Source organism: Tiliqua scincoides, chromosome 4, assembly GCF_035046505.1.
Source record: "Tiliqua scincoides isolate rTilSci1 chromosome 4, rTilSci1.hap2, whole genome shotgun sequence".
NCBI lineage: Eukaryota > Metazoa > Chordata > Lepidosauria > Squamata > Scincidae > Tiliqua > Tiliqua scincoides.
In genome coordinates, this window is record NC_089824.1 from 126,918,867 (window position 1) to 126,939,290 (window position 20,424).

The following is a 20,424-nucleotide window of genomic DNA, read 5'->3' on the forward strand; positions in this document are numbered from 1 at the left end:
CATGACACAAAACATCAAAATTGAAATTCTCAGAAACTTGCAGGCGCTACCAAGTATTGTGTTAGAAACCATATTCTGGGGCTGCAACATACAGATTCCTGTATCCAAGTGTTACTAACTAAGGTGAACTGCACAAGATGAGAACAAGAGAAAAATACCATGAGGTTCCAAGGGCATTGTCTGAGGCCACATGATACAGCCATCTTGCTGGAGCTAAGTAGGTCTAGAACTCATCAGTGCCTGGAATTAGTGATTGCATATTTCACCTTGAGTTCCATAACGGAAGAATGACAGGATACAAGTCTAATAAGTAAATGCTGAAAACTGCTACCCATTCAAGACAGCAGTACTCAAATTTCTATAGCAATTTGAAATCTAGACCAAGACAGCTCCAGAAGGATCCAGAAGGACAGCTCCAGAAGGATCTCTCCAGACTGGCAGAATGGGCAACAAAATGGCAGATGCGCTTCAATGTCGGTAAGTGTAAAGTCATGCACATTGGGGCAAAAAATCAAAACTTTAGATATAGGCTGATGGGTTCTGAGCTGTCTGTGACAGATCAGGAGAGAGATCTTGGGGTGGTGGTGAACAGGTCGATGAAAGTGTTGACCCAATGTGCGGCGGCAGTGAAGAAGGCCAATTCTATGCTTGGTAAACGGCTAATATTATAATGCCGTTGTACAAATCTATGGTAAGGCCACACCTGGAGTATTGTGTCCGGTTCTAGTCGCCGCATCTCAAAAAAGACATAGTGGAAATGGAAAAGGTGCAAAAGAGAGCGACTAAGATGATTACGGGGCTGGGGCACCTTCCTTATGAGGAAAGGCTACGGCGTTTGGGCCTCTTCAGCCTAGAAAAGAGGCGCCTGAGGGGGGACATGATTGAGACATACAAAATTATGCAGGAGATGGACAGAGTGGATAGGGAGATGCTCTTTACACTCTCACATAACACCAGAACCAGGGGACATCCACTAAAATTAAGTGTTGGGAGAGTTAGAACAGACAAAAGAAAATATTTCTTTACTCAGCGTGTGGTTGGTCTGTGGAACTCTTTGCCACAGGATGTGGTGATGGCAACTGGCTTGGACGCCTTTAAAAGGGGATTGGATAAGTTTCTGGAGGAAAAATCCATTACGGGGTACAAGCCTTGATGTGTATGCGCAACCTCCTGATTTTAGAAATGGGTTATGTCAGAATGCCAGATGCAAGGGAAGGCACCAGGATGAGGTCTCTTGTTATCTGGTGTGCTCCCTGGGGCATTTGGTGGGCCGCTGTGAGCTACAGGAAGCTGGACTAGATGGGCCCATGGCCTGATCCAGTGGGGCTGTTCTTAAGTTCTTATGACATCTATTTTGTTCTCTATACTGCAGATGCAACAGCCCAAGTTCTAAAACTTGACAATCCAAACATGCCAACTCAATAAACTGTCAGTTGCTTTTTCTATCGAAGTTGCATTCTTTCATGTGTTCAGTTACATCTGCTGACTAAAAAGAATTTGGCTATGGGCTGGCTGAAAACTATTGCCAAATCTTAGTCCAAGATTCTAGCCACCGCAGCACAGAAGCTCTCTAAATTGTCGGGCGGTAAAGTAAAGAGGAGTATAAATAGCCTAGTGATTTATAACCTCATGAGATTTCCAGGACAAGATGTGTGGTAGAAAATGCTTTGTAAACTTAGCTTTACCCAACATGAGGGGAAAAAATCCTCTTTCCCTGAGCAGACATCCAGGCTCCTCCTAACCTCTGCTGGACACAGTGCAGGCTATGCCAGCACAGGTTAGGATTGGGCTTCCCGTCTAACACACCCCACGGTGTCCTACAAGGATAAAGTAGTGGAAGAGCCATGTATACTCCCCTGAACTCTTTGGAGGAAGGGTAGAACAAAAACGTAATAAAATAAATGAGTCTCAGGTAGCTTCTATATGGTTCAGTGATCACCACTGTAGCCAAATGTTCATCTCCCATCCTCACCATCAAAGTAGCAAAGATGGTCTAGAACAAAATGTATCATTTTCTTTACAGCAACTTTCATGCCAGCTAAGAACACGTATTACTGACTGATTAATGTTTTTCCACTTACGGATATTATAAAGCCAGGAAAGTCTTTGGAATGTAAAATTTGACAAGTTTAACACATGCCAAATTCTCAAGCTTCATAAAAACTGCAAGTTCACAGCCAACAGAACAGCTGAGAAAATTAGAATGCTGGCAGAAACTGCATATGAATCAAAATTCCAAAAGAAGTACTAGGAAGGCTTCAGAAACCAAAGACCAGATCTGTCTAGTAACCTAAAGTCCAGATTTCCTCTTCAATACCTCTGTCCTTGCAAATTCAAAGTCTGTTGGAACTCTTTCTGCAATTTTTGGTGTCAAATGGGTATTCAGTTAAATTCAACCAGCTAGCCTAGTAACACCATTCTTAAATGTTGACTGAAGGATCTTTTTACTGTCAGATTCTGCAACATCCATACTACCAACCTCATGAATTTGAGAGGTATCCAGGTGATATACAGCACATTTATAGACTACTCTATGAACAAAGTATTATAGCATAATGTCTGTCCAAAGCCTTTGCCTGTTAGGGATCAAGCTCCTGCCATGCACTGAGGCAGTTCATTCCACAGAGTGGTGTTTTTGGGTCCAACCAGTGATACTGGAATCCAACAAGTGGAAAAAATTTATCTCGACTCCAGCTGCTTCATTTGGCAGGAGGAGAAGTGAATCATGGACGGAGTGCTGCAAGACGCTGCTGGAAGCAGCCTTGTGTGCAAATTGCTTAGGGTAAGCTGTCCTAAAGAACTGGCCAAAATTGGGATTTTCTACTACCTACAGCAAAGGCATCTTAAACTGCAAATTGTTCAAGCTTAGACACCGTATCCTTTTTATCTGACAGTGCTGACAAGAGCAAGGGTTCTTACCTTGTCACTGAGCTCTCTCGAAATGTCGAGGTGCCTCTGACAGCAGACAATAGCTTCCTCATAATTTCCAAGGACCTTCAGAGTATTCCCCAAGTTGCCACTTGCTTTAGCTTCTCCTAGCTGGTCTCCAATGGTCCTGAAAATCGAAGCAACACTATCCGCTCATTCCTGCCACTTCTATAAAATGTGTGCTAAAACTGCCATAAGCAGCAGAAACATTTCCCATTAACATACATCCTTATTAGTAACTACACATTTATCATATTTCAAACACACCTAGAACCCAATCTTAAGCACATGCCTTATATTTCTTTCTGGATAACCCACATTCATGCAACCATTTCAGTTAATGACTTGGCAAACACTGCTTGGAAACACTTAATATTACCCAAACTTCTATTCATCCAATGTTCATTTAGTTAAACTAAAACACAAAGAAAAAACAGCAAAGCAAGATCAGTGTGGGGAAACACTTTCTGTAACACAGTATTTTCAATGGATATATTATAATGCCTTTTAAGTATGCCAGGCAGAGAGGCAGGACAGTGAACAATCACATATTCTTCTGGTTTTGCCAGCTTCCACTTCCCTCATCATTGTCTCTTTGTCTCTTTTTAGTTTTAGATTGTGTGAGGCCCTTGTGAGACAAGCAACTATTTACATCAATTTTCCATATAAATCACTGAGAACTTTCATGAAAAGTAGTAATAAATATTCTAAACAAACAAAAAACATTTTCAGGTATGTTGGGGGACAGAGAGAAGATGGGTCTTACACATAATTAAGATGCAACCTATCATATTTTTGAAAGGGGAGGAACCTATGCCCTACTTGTCTATTCCCAGAGCAACCTGGTTGCTGCCATGTCTCTGGCTACTCTCCTTGTTTTCCTGATATTTTCATCTTCTTCCCATGTGTTTAAGATAAACTGCACGGTTAGAAAACACAGCAGTGGTGCTTGTACACACACCAAGATTTTTGTATTGTCAGATTCAACAACCCTTAGTTAATTTTTCGAGTTTTGGTCAAACAGTAGGCAAACCAGGTTTGGAAGAAATGTACAGGTTTGAGTGATCCTAAATTAATCATAATCTCAAATTACCTTGCAAGGGTTAAATCATGATGGTGATATTCCAAAGCCTTTGCATATTCATGCAAGTAGAAATAGGCATTGCCCAGCTGGCTATAAATCGCACTGAGTGTTTTTAAGTCTTCTGTTCCAACCTGAACTGCAGCTTCAAAAAAAGATACACCAGCTCGACAGTCTCCTGCTTTACACAACCGCTCCCCTTCCAAGGCAAGCTCCAGGCAAGAAGCTTCCATTCTGCAAAACAAAACAAAACACTGCCACTTTTGGTATTACATTTGTTTGAATTAAGTTTCATTTGCTGAAAGGATTTGCTTTTGCATCACAAGCTCAGCATTAAGTTCTAATTAGTCACATTACATCAGCTGATGCCAATCTAGCACAGAAATGATGACACACAACAGAAAGGTGTGGTGGTAGCAGGAAACCTAAGTATTTACTAGGTTGTGAAAGTGTTTGTAGCCTACCTACTATTTATACAGTATTAGTCATTCTGTGGTACACCAATTGATGAAAATATCTCCTCCAGTTCACAAGTCCTCACAGTTCCAGCTAGTCACTTTCAGGAGATTCTATCATGTGCATGCAACCAGCAATGTAGCCACTGACAGGTTTCCCAGTTAAAGTCTTAGTTAAATTTCCTACACAACTGAAAAATGGGCAAGTCACCTTCCCCCTCCAATTTCATGGCACAATTACAGTCTAAGGGTCAAATCAGAAGAGACATTATCCTTTACCTATCCTTCCCCCTGCCCTGTGGAGCTAATAGAGGATTTAAACCAGAGAAATGAAAATGGGAAGATAGGGTTAAGTAACCTCTCCCCAAAGTGACTACGGAATGATGCCTTCAGAGCCAAGACTCTGGAAAGAATGCCACAGAAAATTACAGCTTACATCAGTGTGAGCCAAGAATCAAGCAATACTGAATTATAACTTATTTTTCACAAAGTGCAAAAGAAATTTATAAAAACGTAGAGAGCATTTTTACCTAGAATGCATCTATCTGTACTCATGTCCCTTGTGGAACATTCTGAATTTCAATTACCTCAAAATTTGCAGCTCTCAGCTAGCCAGTCTCCAACTCCTCCCCCCCCCCCAGAGATGGCAGAAAATCTGCAGTCTACCATCTGTCTCTTACTCTTGTGTTGGACCTTTACATGAGGGAGAAAGAACAAGACTGTTCCTGCCAGCTGGACTGCAGTTCTCTCGGGTACAATTCACTCAGCAGAAACCATTTCCCTAATCCCTGCCTGAACTCCTGGGAGTGAAAGCTTTCAAGTTTGTGGCTGGATCCCCCTGCAAAGATTGCTCATAGAAAATCTGGCCTCTCTGGCCTCTGAAGAGTTATGCCTGTAAGTAGGTTAAAACCAACACTTAATACTAATTCAGAACACTCAATACATTACTTCAGAGTAAAAACCAAGCAGAAATTACACAAAAGGAATGACTAGAAATAGGAAAAAAGGGCTTAAGAATCAGGTGCATTGCAAAGGGAACATTATTTGAGGCCTGTGTTACATGCAGTGACCATACTGAAAATATATAAAATTGCAATTGTAAGAAACAGGCATATTAATAACTTCTCAAAAAACAGCTGGTATCATATATTCTGACTAAACGACTGCTTACAACTACCCCCACTAATCATGCTATCTTCAAGGGTCTCAGGGTCAGCTGACAGTCCAAAGTTCCAAACACCACAATCCTGCACATATTTACTCAAAAGTAAGTTACGTGTTTTACTCATATACAAGTACGCAGAGGATTGCAACCCAAAAGGTTGTTTACTCTTAGAATAAGAATAGTTTTCTAATTAGTAAGGCTTTATTCCATGTCCCTAGCCCTCTCCCTTTATGTTATCTATTCTTCATAGCCATTGTAATGAGAAAACCCACTAGCATTATGTCTACTGTATAACAGATGTAACACAACAGTTTTATCTAAAACTATAGACAAACACAGAATACACCAAAGGAGCTTAAAAAGTCAAAATGTGACAATGAAGTCACACCAAGTCAATATAATACATCATCCAAGTTCTTTTACTGAACAATCCATTGTACCATAATTGTAAACCTCATTCTAAGGATATCCATTTTGTCACCTGGCACTAAAAACAAACAGTATTTTTTACACTACATAAACACTTGCTTCATCAATACAGTTTGTAATGACGACACATTCAAATTCATGTCAAATTCACTGCAGGATTACTAGCCCAGCTCAGACTATAAGTATTTGCAGCCTATAAGTACAAAAGAAATTACCAAAAGTATACTGTACCTTTTAGCCTTTGACGTGCCACAGCCTAAACACAAAGACATGACAGACATCCTGTGTTTTTGTAATAAAATATTGCAGATACCTAGTAGCGAAGAACGGTACTGAATAAAAATTATATTTCAAGCATGAGGTTCTCCCTAAGTTTAGTGTCCCAGGTTGGATAGCCATACCACATGCAGAATCTCCGGTTTGGAAAGTTGTCAAAGGTATTTTAAGAAGAGCTATTTGTTAAAACAACCTTATTTTATTACAATAATTCTGAGTCCAATGTGACATGGACAAAACAAAATTGACTGCTATAGTATGTTACACCACCACCAACAAAAGATTTAACACACTCTATTGGGTAATCTTAACTAATCCTATCCCCTCCAAAGAGGTTCTCTCCGGGCACCTCATGTTAAATGTCACATTCAATTAACGTGACATTTAGATATTATGGTGCACATTGACATTTTAAAAGGGTTTTCTTATAGTTCAGCTTCACAAAATTTGCAGCAATCTTCTCCTGAAATTTCATCCTCTTAAGCATTGGGCACGTATTGGGTCTAGAAAATAACTAGAAATGTTTAAAAGATATTAAAGCATAGAACGAACTGAAGTAGAAATATATAGAGATGAGTTTAGAAGACAGGTGCCTTAGAAACAGATGGAAAAAATTGGCAAGTGCATCTTACAGACACATAGATGCCCAGAATTTTCAACTGCTGTAAACAAGCAATGCAGGCGGTATCTCCAGTTCCAATGTCTGAAGGCAACATTTTGGTATGCCATATTGGAAGAATGATCAAAGCAGCTTTGGGAAGAAAAGCTGTTTAGGGACTTCTCATTGGATCTAAAAGCTTAAACACAAATTGTAGATAACCTTGGTTAATTACAGGAACAGCATTAGCAGATGTGCTATACCTGTTTTTAAAGTCCCTTTAAAATGTTCTCTTTCAGCACACCCAAAAGATTATTAATATGATCACATGGCAAAGAAGGTCAAGCTATATCTTTGTTTCAGATGGACACAGGAAGAACTGTCTTCTCTAGCAGCTGACTGCTAAAGTGTGCTTGCAATCTTCTTGCTCCAGTTTAGAAGCAGAGAGAAGAATCAACAATGATGGTTGCAGTGACAACTGCCTTAGTCCATGCACATCAAGGAGAGAGGCATTGGTAGCAGCCACCATCTTAGCCCATCCTCTGGTTGTGAAGGTAGAGGAAAAGGTAACAGAGACAGTGGGGGGGGGGGGCTAATGGCAGCGCTGCTGCCACTGTTGTCTCCTCTTCCTCATTCACAGAGGAGGAGATTACAGAGACTGTGGTGGCACTCCTTTTCCCGATTCAAGATTGCCACTTCTGCCACCACTGCAATCTCCTTCCTCCACAGCTGTTTCCTCCTAGTAGCTCTGCCACCTGTTCTGAAATAGAATGGGGTCAAACAAGGAAGCTGGGAGACACAGAAATGGGGTACTACTTCACTCAGCTTCTTTGTTCTGCCCAACAGTTACTCTATTTCAAATGACAAACTAGGACTAGGGGAGGGTGCCACATAGAGATGAATGATGTGGGCTGGGTATTACCTGCACCCATCTTTCACCTAAGGCTGACCATCTCACTTCACCTCATTAGTAGGCCAACTGTTTCTAAGGCTGCAATCCTAGCCATACTTACTTGGAAGTAAGCCCCACTGACTATACTGGCAATTACTTTTGAATAGTCATTCATAGGCTTGGGATGCAGCAGAAGAGAGCCATAGTGCAGACTAGGAGTGAGACAAGAACTGGGAGAGAGAGGTCAGAGTGGAGGGTCATGGACACTTCATTGCCATTCACACTGAGTAGAATAGTGGTACTTAAACTGGTGGGTCATGACCCACCAGTCTGTGGAACATTGTCCCTTTCCCTTTAAGGGACAGGGGACAGCAACAATGCGATCCCCACTTCCAGTTTCACTGTGATCGCAACTTTCACTTTTTACAAGCGGGGGGGGGGAGCCCTGTAGAGTGCTCTGCGGGATTCCACACACACACACACCCTCGGACTCTGACAGCACATAAGTCTAAAAATAGCCGCCCTTTCCTCAAAGCAAAGCAAAGCAATCCTGAAGATTGCATTGCTACTTTCCCTCTTTCCCCAAAAAGACTTAACTCAGGATCTTTACTCCTGAGAAGTTTGAGTACCAGTGGAGTAGGGGAAAGAGAGAGGGTAGGGACTCCTGGCAGCAACAGGCACATTTGCAAGTGCACTCCCAGCATGCTGCAGTGCTGTTGCTGCCTCCATGTTGTATGTGTGGACAGGAGTTCTGGACTCCGCTGCCTGGATTGGTTTGGAAGGTCAGATTGGAGACTCTTGCGAGCCAGATACAGCTCATGGTTTGCCCATGTCTAGGTTACAACATTTCAACTCGATTTTTACCATGATGCTTTCATATCTTTGCATCTAAACTAGAAGCACCTAAGGAGCTAGATTGTGCCCCCGCCCCAAGAAATAACAACTGTCTGAGAAAGACAAGGAGAAAAACATGTATACAAATTTTGTAGCTTGCTCTAAACCCATGGAGCAGAACAATATAAGTTGAAACAACAACTACTATTATTATGAGCTGTCCTGGGGGGCCCTGTAGGGGCAGAAGGGTGGGACAAAAATTCCTTAAATAAAATATATGTTCACTGATGACTGGTTAGGAAAATTTCTTCTTTTCTGTTTGACTAATTAAAAGGTTGAGCAACCAGAACCATGTATGGCTTGGGGGAGAGGACATTTAAGCATACTTGTGAGGCAGGAATTATCTTGCTCCTGCTGGGGCAACTGGGAAGCATGAGTAAGTATTTTGAAGACAAAGAAGGTGTCAAGAGTGTATTTTGGGGTGGAGAGATTGAATCCATTCTGCAATGTCCACTATGGCACCAGGGGACAGTGGGGAACAGTACTGATGTCGCACACCCAGAAAGTAAGAAAAAGATGAGAGGAACAGGGAGACATTCTAGGAAAGGAAAACTTGTGTAGTGGAATGGTAGTTGGGGAAAAAGCAGTTGGAGGGCAGTTTGAATGTTGGAAGAGAGCGGTTAAAAGGGGAAGTTGAAAAAGAATGTGGGGGAGAGAGACAGTGGCTCTGAGGAAAAAGTTGCTGAGCAGATGCCTGGGAAGGGCTGATGTACATGAGAAGCATTCCCTGAAGATCATCTGGAAAGACCCACCAAGGAGCAAATCTCCTGAAGAATATGCATTAATATTTACCTCACTGTTGTAAAGTTTATAGTAATATTCTTTAGAAGAAATCCTGCTGTGTCAGTGTATTTAACAAGCGCTAAACCTGACAAATCCAGTGTTATAAAAAGTGGCCACAGTAATGTTACCAGTGAAACAAGGGGTTTCAGGATCCCTTTCGCATGGCAGAGAGTGAGGAACTAGAGCAGGGAGGTAGGTATAAAAGACATGTCAAAGAGGACAGGAGGAGGACAGGCTAGCCAAGATCTCCATGGTGCCCATAAGTAATAGAGGCTCTGTGAAGCTGCCTTGCAGAGAGAACAAGGTTCAAATCAACCTTGTTCAAGCCCCTTCCCTCTCACGGTACCTCTCCAGGACACCAAACAAAGGGTGGAAGAAGTCTCACATTTAGCCTTTCTGGTCCTTCATTTAAAGGGGTCGCTCCCTCCTCCACATTTCGGCTTGACAGTAGTCCAATAAGGGGACCAAGGTGTACATAGCAAGACTGCTTGCACTACAGTTTTTTTCTCCACAAGAACAGTGCACATACTCAGTAGCAGCATGAACAGAAGGTCTAGCAGTGGATACTATGTAAGAAGAGAGTGAAATGAAATCACAAATATCCATGTTTCAGCTTTCTAATGCTTTCTTTGCTATGTGCACAGGCAAATCATAAGGTCGGCTAACACACTCCTGTTACCCAAGGAACATTAATGTTATTTGGCACGACGTATTCATGCATTATACTTCCCATTTGGAAGAAATATCCTTCCTCCGCATGTACACTCACACCTTCACAGAGGAATGTCAGAACATACCCTATTAATGACTCCTAAAGCAGTTCATGTACATAAAACAAGTACAGTGGTGCCTCGCATAACAAAATTAATCCGTTCCGCGAGTCCTTTCGTTATGCGAGTTTTTCATTTTACGAAGCGCGTTTTCCCATAGGAATGCATTGAAATTTAATTAATGCGTTCCTATGGGCAAGAAAAGTCAGAACAAAGTCAAATTTGTTTTACAAAGTGTTTATTAAGTGCTCTTTAAAGGCATACATACTGTACAGAGGATTTAAAAAACGGGGGGGGGATGCTGAGTGGGGAGCTTGAAGGCTGTAATCCTGTGCACACTTTCCTGGGAGCAAGCACAGTGGGACTTACTTCTGAGGAGACACGCACAGGATTGTGCTCTAAGCTGGGGAGGACAGAGCAGCTGCACTCAATCGCTTGCTTTTGCCGTGATCATGGGGGGAAACGTGAAGGAGATGGGGCAGTGAGAGGGTGAATGAGCGATGGGGGGGATGCTGAGTGGGGAGTTTGAAGGCTGTAATCCTGTGCACACTTTCCTGGGAGCAAGCACAATGGGACTTACTTACATAAACTGACATGAAGATCCTCCCCTTACTAGGGTGAAAGGGATCATAAACTGACATGAAGATCCTCCCCTTACTAGGGTGGACGGGATCATAAACTAACATGAAGATCCCCCACCTTAAGACAAACCAAAGCAAAAAAAAAAAATTCGTTTTGCGAAGCACAGGTCATAAAAATTCGTTGTGCGAGTTACCAAACTTCGCTGCGCGGGGCATTCGTTATGCGAGGTACCACTGTACATACAAAAACATCTACCTGTAAGAGGAACGTCATCCCATTAATTTCAAACCAGGGATAGCTCTCAAACATTTTTCATGTACTGTATGTACTTTCTTCAACAAGATATAAATGGCCCAGTTTAAGGGAAAAGACAATTCAATAAACTTTATTCACATTGCCAGGAGTATGCTCCCAAACTTGATTAATTAATCAGTATATTAACAAAGTATTCAAATCATCTTAATAACAAAAACAGTATTTCTGGCTTTAATTAGTTTGCCATATATTGAAAGATTTCATATATAGCTTTAAAGTCATACATCTCTGCAGAACTGCTAGAACAAATAGCAAAATTCCTCCAATAGCAAGCAGAGCAATGTCTGCTTATAGTCCAATAATGATGAAAAAATATGCTCAGTAGATCATAAAATCCAGAGCAGTGTTTCTCAAACTGTGGGTCGGGACCCACTAGGTGGGTTGCGAGCCAATTTCAGGTGGGTCCCCATTCCTTTCAATATTTTATTTTTAATATATTAAACTTGATGCTTCCCTGGTATATGACCGCATTTGGGGAATTGTTACACATCTGTACTTTTAACAGGCTATTAAGTATATGCTTTTAACAATGATAGTAAATGGGACTTACTTGTGGGCAAGTGTGGACAGAATTGCAGCCTAGGATTGTTAAAAATTTTCCTGCTTGATGATGTAACTTCTGGTCATGACATCACTTCTGGTGGGTCCTGACAGATTCTCATTCTGAAAAGGGGGTCCTGATGCTAAATGTGCAAGAACCACTGATCCAGAGAAATCTTTGAAGATATTATGTGCCAGTTTGTAACAAAAGCTACAAAAGTGCCAGTTTGTAACAAGCACTGCAGTCGCTAGAGCCTGTGAGAATCAGGAAGACAACTGGGACAAGATTCTAAATTTGAAGCTGGCTAGTTATGTTGTTAGTAACACATAAATGCTAAGTTATCAAGTCTCTGAAATTTCTTAAAAAGGTAAAAGTATTCACATACAATCTCTTTTTACTGGTCTTTCAAGAATATATTTTTTAAAAATAAGCGTGTGGACTTACCTGTAACGAACATGAAATGAATTGCCTTCACACATGTTTAACAAAACATTTTCTTCCATGGAGTTGCATTATGAGCAGACAAAAAACAATCTTGGTGCATGCAGGTCAACCACTAGGTTATGAAGAACAATGTCCCAGTTAGTGGATTAACAACTTGGTGTTAATAAATCTTAACTTCCTGTTGCAGCACTCTTCTTTGTTATCAAGAAAAGGAGATTCTTGTTATGCACCGCTTAAGTGTTCTGAAATAGGATGATGGCCTGAAATCAGCTGCATTTCTATAAAGGGAACACAAAATATTCTGTTTCAAGCTTCATTTTATTATAATAACAATCCAAAGCTGTTTGGTGAAGCAGACAAACAAATGCTACCTTTGTATAGAAGGACGCAAATGGATGTACAAAGGCCACTGCAAGTCAATTTTCATTTTACATTCTGCATTCAAGCTCGGATACCCAGACCCAATTTTATACTCTAGTTAGCCCAAGATTAAGGGTACCAATGGTCATCTTTCTCCTGCCTTTTCTCTCAGAAGGGGTACTACGCAAGGATGTCCTTCACCTTTGATTTTTGTTTGGAATTATTAGCCTGTGTTATCAGACAAAGTAGTAATATCCACGGATTATATATAATCTTAATGAATATCAGATTTTATATGTAGATATTTTTACTACTTATTTTTCAACCTCAATATTCTATTGCAGAATTGATGAAAGTAATAAATATTTTTGGAAATTTATCTCATTATCCAATTAACTGGACAAAATGTGAACTGATGTCACTTGGTGATATGGCACGTAGAGTATACTGCATAGTGTTTGACAATTACAATGTGCCCAGATCTTTAGGAATATTGATTCCTAGTGGTTTATCACAGATTATAGCACTAAACATTAAAAAACTTACAAACAAAATAGCGTTGGATACCAAAGAATTGTACCAGCCAGTCTACTAAGTTAGAAATTATCCCAGGATAATACAATCATAGAAAGATCTCTACACTAAAGGGTCCAAGATCAACCTGTTCAGCCTCTTCAAACTGCAATTAGTATGCAATCCCCCATACTTATTTTATACTACCAAACTGATGCACTACATTCTCAAACCTCTCTGAAGCTCTACCTGCTCCATAGCACAGTTCTGAGGCAAATTTGCTTCATCATCTATGTATTTGTGCCTGCAACTCCAGAGGATGTCTATGAGAGGTTTGATTGGTTCTGAAGAAATTCCATAGCTTCTCATTCCTCTCAAGTATACTAGTTCTCCTTCCAGCTTGTTTTTCAACTCCCATGCATGGTTCTTGCTGCATGGTCCCCAACGCTCTATAACATGGCCTTGCACAACAGCAAGGGTGATTAAGTGAGCAATCCTAACCCCTTATGTCAGTGCTTTTCAGCACTGACTTAAGGGCAATGCAGCTCTAAGGTAAGGGAACAAACATTCCCTTGCTTTGAGGAGGCCTCTGTGAGAGACACCCAACTGCAGGATGTAGCACATGTCCCATTCGCACTGCTATGTCAGTGCTGGAAAGCACTGACATAGGGGGTTAGGATTCGGCCCTAAGACAGTTAAGAACTCAGCAATGTTATCCCTCCATTCCGAGTCCCCAGCCAATGGACACAGGGCAAAAACTGTTCTCAGGTGGGAGCAATGTGTAGCTCCTGAATAACACTCAAGTAAAACAGCATGAAAATCATACAGTTTGCTAAATGACTGCAATGTAATAGGACTTTAGGTCAGAAGTTTTTGAAAACATCTGTTGTGTCCAATACTCTCTATCAGTTCAATAAAATCCATGCCAGTAGCCATAGCTACAAAAAGCAGAAAAGGCAGGCTAGGGTTGACTACTAGGCTAGCGCATCCTTAAATCAACTCTCAAAATCCTTGTTATGGTCTGTTTCTACTGCCTGATGAAGAGGGAAATTATCTCTGTAATGCCACACATAGCCAACAGGGGAAAGTGACCTTCCTGTCTCTCTCTAGGTTTAACTAGATGGAAGGGAATCGTATCTACATGCTATCCTCTTTAACAGTGCAATACACTCAGTTCTGAGTTGCGCACCCATAAACAGCCAGAGCTAAATGCCAGGAAGGTAAGTAGAGAATTTATAATGGCATTCACACTGCATCATACACTACATTTTGCCCAAAGCTGCCAATTCTAAGTTTTATTTTAGGTCATGCACAAAATTTTCTTTTAACAATAACCAGAGTGTAATCCTATACCAGGTCACTCAGGAGTATGCTCCATGGTAACACAGTGGGGCTTAATCCCAAATAACTGCATATAGGATCACAGTATTTGATAGAAGTTTGATTTGTTTTTAAAAGACATAAGTTTATTTATTATTATTATTATTAACAGTCTTTATATACCATTTTTCAACAAAAAGTTCACAAAGTAGTTTACAGAGTTAATAAATTAACAAGACTTTCAGCCCAATTCTAGCCACTGCTAGCGCAGCGGGCCCATACTACCAGTGTTGGATTTAAACAGGTGGGAGGTTTCCTGGGATAAGGGAACATTTGTTCCCTTACCCCTGTGTAATGCCCCAGCCTGCTCAATGGGGCTACTCAGATCTGCACCAGCCCATGTAGAGCTTTTTAGGCCCAGAACAGGGGTTAGAGTACAGCCGAGGCCTGCTTCACCATCCTCTCCTAAGCCTGAATCACCCCCTCCCCACCTCCTTGCCATGCGGCACAAATTTACTTGCCCCGTCATTGGGTAAGATGCAGCGCCCACAGGATGGCACAGGCCTTTTTGCCAGCGTTACTTACTCTCTGGAAGTCGAAAAGCACTTTTATAACACATAGCACCAGCAACAGAATTGGGTTGCCCAATCATATTAATTTCAGATTTCACTTTAAACCAAGTTATTTTTAGAATGAGAAATTATAGTTTAATTTATTAGTTTTTTTCAATAGAAAAAACCAATGTACATTTTAAAACTCCATTACTAAATCATTAGTGCAGGGGTTCCCAAACTGGGGTTTTGCCACAAAAACTAGAAGTGGGTTGGGAGCACAGTTTAGAGGTGTGGGGAGGACTGGAAAGGGGGTTGAAGGAGAGCCACAGCAACCCCCAGGTAAGACTAAAAAACCTATTTTGTCTCTGGCAGCGCCGCAATCTTATCACTGCCTCCTCCCCCACACAAGGACTTACAGCATCCCAAACCCTGCATTAGTGAATTGCTGCATTCGTGTTTATCATCAATTTCACAAAAATTATTATAAAAATAAATACCTCCAATTAACTACATTATTACTTTCTTTTCCGTTAACCATTGTTCAAGATACCCAGGTATTAGAAAGACTTATTTAGTTGAAAATGCCTTTTGAAGGAATAAGAATGTAGTAAAATCACACAGGTTTCCTTTTAAACAAAAACATACTAGTTATCACAGCAAGCAAGTTTCAAAAGTAGTTTGCCACATAGTAAACGGACTGCTGTTCCATGGAAAAAAAGGCTAAAGCCTGTCAAGCTCACAGAACTAATTCCATAGTTCTTTGGATTCTAGCCTACATGTTTTTGTAGCTCAGCATTTCGCAATAAGCAAGCTTGTACAGGCAATTGGGTATAACTAAAAATACAGGTGCAGCCTATTTATCCACAGATTTTTTATTTGCGGATTTGTCTCAATGCGAATGGGGTGGGAGAACTGCAAGTCACACACACCTTTGCCTCCTTTGCCCTGTGTTGATGTCTTACCACAAGCCATGGTGTAGACTTCTTCATGGAGAAGCTGCTTGAACCATTCACTAAAGAGGCTATGCTATGTCTCCAAAACTAGATGTGATAGGGGAAAACAGATGCCATTTTTGGAATCGGCACCCCAAATATACCCAGGAATTGGTGTAACATTTAAGGAAGCAAATATGTGTTGGCCTGTGTTAAGGTCATTATCTGCTCTGCTGATGAGCTGGTCTTATCCAGCTACTGTTTCTTTCTACTGTTCTCTAAGCCAGGCAATGTGTGCAGATTGCTGATAAAAGTGATGCCTGGTAGCCAGATGTGAGTGCAGATCACTGATAGAAGTATGCTTCTGTATGCTCCATCTCCAAAAGAATATTAAGGTAAAAGGTACAGAGAACCCTGTGAAGGGCTACTAAAATGATCAGGGTTTCTTAACTTGAAAAAAAAAAAGAGCAGGATGAAGGTGTGGGTTTATGAAATCAGACATGCTTTTGACTGGTAAACACAGAACCTCAAAAGTCACAATATAGTCATATTTTTATTAGTACCACCCAGAAAGACACAACATTTTAAGGAAGTTTAATGGAGATAAGGTCCCACTCCCAGTTTCAATTGGCATGCCCAGATACAGCTGGAACAGACCTTGTTCTGGTAACAGGCTCTGATTTAAAGTCTAATGCTGCAATCCTGTACACCAGTGTTTCTCAAACTGTGGGTTGGAGTCCTCTAGGTGGGTAGCAAGTTAATTTCAGGTGAGTCCTAATTCATTTTAATTTTTTATTTTTTATATGTTAGACTAGATGCTATTGTGGTATGTGACTGCATTTAGGGAAATTTTACAATTTTGTACGTTTAACAGGCTACTATGTATACGCTTCTAACAATGAGAGTCGATGGGACTTACTCCTGGATAAGTGTGGGTAGGACTGCAGCCTAGAGTTGCTCAAATTTTCTTGCTTGATGATGTCACTTCTGGTCATGACATCACTTCCAGCGGGTCCTAACAGATTCTCATTCTAAAAAGTGGATTCCAGTGCTAAAAGTTTGAGAATCACTGCTGTACACACTTTAATACAGAGCTTCTCAAACTGGGGTGTCACAACGCCCCAGCCTAAGGACCTCTGCCTTTGCCCCTTTAAGGGGTGGGGAAAAGGAAATGCAGTGATGCAACTGCCAAGATCACGCCACTGCTAGGGGCGCAAGGGGCTTTCTTTCACTTACCAGAAGAAGCAGCAAGGAGCCCCACAGAAACCTCTGTGAGGCTCCCCAAGTAATAAAAAAATTACTATTGCGACCCACTTCTGGTTTTGTGGCTGAAAACTGGAAGTGGGTTGCAATCATTATTTTGACATTCTCTGCAGCTTGGGAAGACCTGCAGAGGCTTCTGCGGGGCTCCCTACACCCCTGGGAGGCTGCTGTTCCTTCCGATAGGTGAAAAAAGCCCCTTGCACCCCTGGCAGCGGCACGATCCTGGCAACCGCATCTCCACCTCCCCCGCAACAACTTAGTGTGGCTCCATAACTCCAGGAGAGCTTGAGAACCACAGCTTTAATAGAAGCATGTTTCACTGAACACAATGGGACTTACTTTTGAATAGACATGCATAGGATTCTGCTTTAAATCTGTATTTTCAGATTTGTTCCCATTTTAGCATAATATCTAGCATTCAGTAGATTGAAATTTACTGTCAGTTTGAAACAGTGAAGCCAAATGGTCATGAAATACTTTATGTTGTGTATGACAATTCTGTGTAAATATGCCACCTGGCTGCTCTAATTGCGATGCAAGAGCAGTACCTCACTTATTGCCTAGAGAGCAGAATGGCCATTGCCCATTTTAAGATGACAATGGTTATGTACTACTCTGGTCATTACATGCCCTGTACAATAGGGAAAATACTAGAGGGAACACTGCTTGGCAGAAGCGGCGCTGCTGAAAGGACAGACTGTGTGATAACCAGGCTCTCCCATATTTTGAAAATATGGTCAAGATTTGCATATTTTTTCTTGTCATTTGCAGCTAATGAGTTCCTACACAAAGTGCTTATTTTTGGTCATCACCTGCTTAATGACATCACTTTCTGCTTAATGTCGTCACTTTCTGCCCTCAGCAGGTACTATGAATGACTGGCCCACTGTATGAAACAAGCAGGCCAAGTTTGACATTCCTGATTCAAGACCATATATGGTACTAGATTAAGTTGCATACCGTCTTTGTAGTATATTTTAAGATTGTTTCATCTAAAACCTGTTCACAAAAAATACCAACCCCCTTCTCACATGACAGTGAAGCTATTCAGTGCCTTCAGCTGTGCATAAGTCTATTAATGACAACACAACACATTAAATCCTACTGCTGCTGCTAAAATAAAATCCAGAATAGTATGATGTGTCACTCAAGGTTTATTCTAGAATCATTCATAGATAACATTTATCATTACCTTCTAGTACTGAACTTGGATGCCAAGTTCAGAACTTAGATGCCTATCAGATAGCCAGTGAAGCAGGCTAACCCACAGATTAGAGGTTTCTGAACATGTGGGGACTCTCTAGGTATGCAGAAAAATATGTCTTTGTAAATTGCACTATACAGGAAGCTTTTCTGAAGGATTTGTCCAAAATCTTCACTCCACCACTTTACAGCAAATATAGTACTTGCCTTTGGGGCCAACGCATCTTTAACAAACTACAACAAAGAAGAGGAAAAGTATCAGAAAAAGAAAGAAGTTGCCCTTCCCTTACTCCTGTTCCTGAAACATCCCTACACACTTGAACACCAAACTACAAAGCTAGAACTCTGACTAGAACTCTGAAGAGGAGCTCTCTTGTTAGGGCTGGGGGTACTTGGCAACATTCTGTCATGCAGGTTCCCATTTATCTTAACTACACTAAACAGTCTCTAGTCCATGTGAAAATAGCTCCTTGCCTGTTTTGTCATGGTAAGACTGCCCTCAAGATTGAATGTATTATTTATTTTCTCTACATAGATTATCAACAGAGAAAAAAGTAGTCTGTGGTCGTAATTCACTCTAGGGGCACATATGTACAGAGTGTCTAAAAAATGTACATTTCTCAACTTGGGATCGTGAGCCCCTAGGGCAATGGGAAACAACAAATTCACAAGCACTCAGTGGTTCCCTTACCTTGGATTAAAGGTTGGGAACCACTGCACTAACCAGTTAACCAAGACTGAGATTTCCTATCTTCTCAGATCCCGCTCTAACTCACCTATGTTCCCAACCTAAGGATGCTGCAGAGAACAGGAATTCTTCTGTAATTCTTCAAGATATGCATGAAATTGACCACTCTTACACAAGACCCTCTGGGAACTGAAAAGCTAAGATTCAAGAAGGAGAGTTTACAAAGGAAATGTGAAAATTCCTATGCCATCACAGCAAAATTCCAAAACGTGTTAGCCGAGTGAAATGGACCAAATTAAATTGCTAGGATTTGCACAAAGCTTTTTCTTTACTATTCTAAATGAACAAAGAATGCAAAATGCTTCTCCTCTGGAAGAATTTCACACATACACCATACTGCCCTATCTAATTGCTAAATAAATTAGCGTAAACTTATTAATGTCCCCAAACTACCTCTAAACCAGGGAGGCAACATGCACAGTACCACACAGGGATCAATTAATTCTGCCAAATCAACTAGAAATTCATCGCTAGAGGCTTCACATAAAAAGCGTGCAAAGGAATTCAGGACAATTTACCAGTACTCAGCAAAGATAACTGAGGAAAGTACAGGTATGCACCACTTAACAATAAAGATATATTTTGCAAAGTTCATCATTAGGTACATCTGTCATTGCCTGGACAACTGCTAATGGCTACCAGGTTGAATCCCAGCTTGTGACAGCCCTGTAAAACCCCTGAATGCCTTGTGGGACCAGGAAACCAGGAAGAAGATGGCTAGCGGGAGAAAGCGCACAGGGAAAGCACATGAAGCTTCGGTTAGCTGGTTGAGACAGGAAGGAAACTAGCCTGGTGAGTTCGGCAGGACCACTGTAGTATATGTGATCGGTTGTTCACCAGAACTTCACTATGCAAGCGCATACTCATAGTAAAGAAATAAATCTAATTGTAAAACTTTTAACAACCAGAAGCTAGTGTGATATAATGACTAGGGCACGATGGGAAACTTGTTTGGAACTGAAACTGTATCAGGAATCGCTATCATCATTTATGCAAATGATTTATCTCTGAAACTTTACAGTGGAGAATAGAAAGATTATTTATTTATTTATTTAATTTTAAGTGGGGTGTTGTAAGGATAACCAAGATAAGGACCACAACCCAACAAAGAGCTAATTACAGTACTGTGCACCTAAGAGCCAATCCTGAGCCCTTTAGGGCCAGCAGTACTAGTGTAGCAATTTTACCATAAAGCACGTCTGTGGTACCTGGAGAAAAGGGGACTGCAGCACTGGACCAGTGCCAGTTGGAACTGAGTCTCAGTGCCTCCAGGAGGGCAGGCCAGTGCTCCAGCAGCGCCAGTTGACAGTAAGTAGTATTGGGGTGGGGGAGAGGCAGGGAGTGGGTGGAACTGGGTGGAGGAGGAACCAGGGTAGGA

The 20,424-nt window shown here is 41.2% G+C and overlaps 2 protein-coding genes across 4 annotated transcripts in view; one reads left to right on the forward strand and one right to left on the reverse strand.

The window, feature by feature from the left end:
- GPSM2 (G protein signaling modulator 2) overlaps positions 1-20,424 on the reverse strand; it is a 42,925-nt gene that overhangs the window by 19,286 nt on the left and 3,215 nt on the right. For 2 of the 3 annotated variants that reach the window (XM_066626637.1, XM_066626634.1), the window contains exons 2-4: positions 12,154-12,431; positions 4,022-4,243; positions 2,920-3,055 (exon numbers count right to left, since the gene is read on the reverse strand). In XM_066626637.1, the coding sequence (XP_066482734.1) occupies positions 2,920-3,055; positions 4,022-4,243; positions 12,154-12,212 (417 nt within the window). In that variant the 5' untranslated portion in view covers positions 12,213-12,431. The remainder of the gene's footprint in view (positions 1-2,919; positions 3,056-4,021; positions 4,244-12,153; positions 12,432-20,424) is intronic. The other variant, XM_066626636.1, reaches the window with a different exon arrangement.
- The window catches only part of AKNAD1 (AKNA domain containing 1), a 36,409-nt gene continuing 35,444 nt past the window's right edge, over positions 19,460-20,424 (forward strand). The window contains exon 1 of the mRNA XM_066624554.1: positions 19,460-19,598. Within this exon, the coding sequence (XP_066480651.1) occupies positions 19,460-19,598 (139 nt within the window). The remainder of the gene's footprint in view (positions 19,599-20,424) is intronic.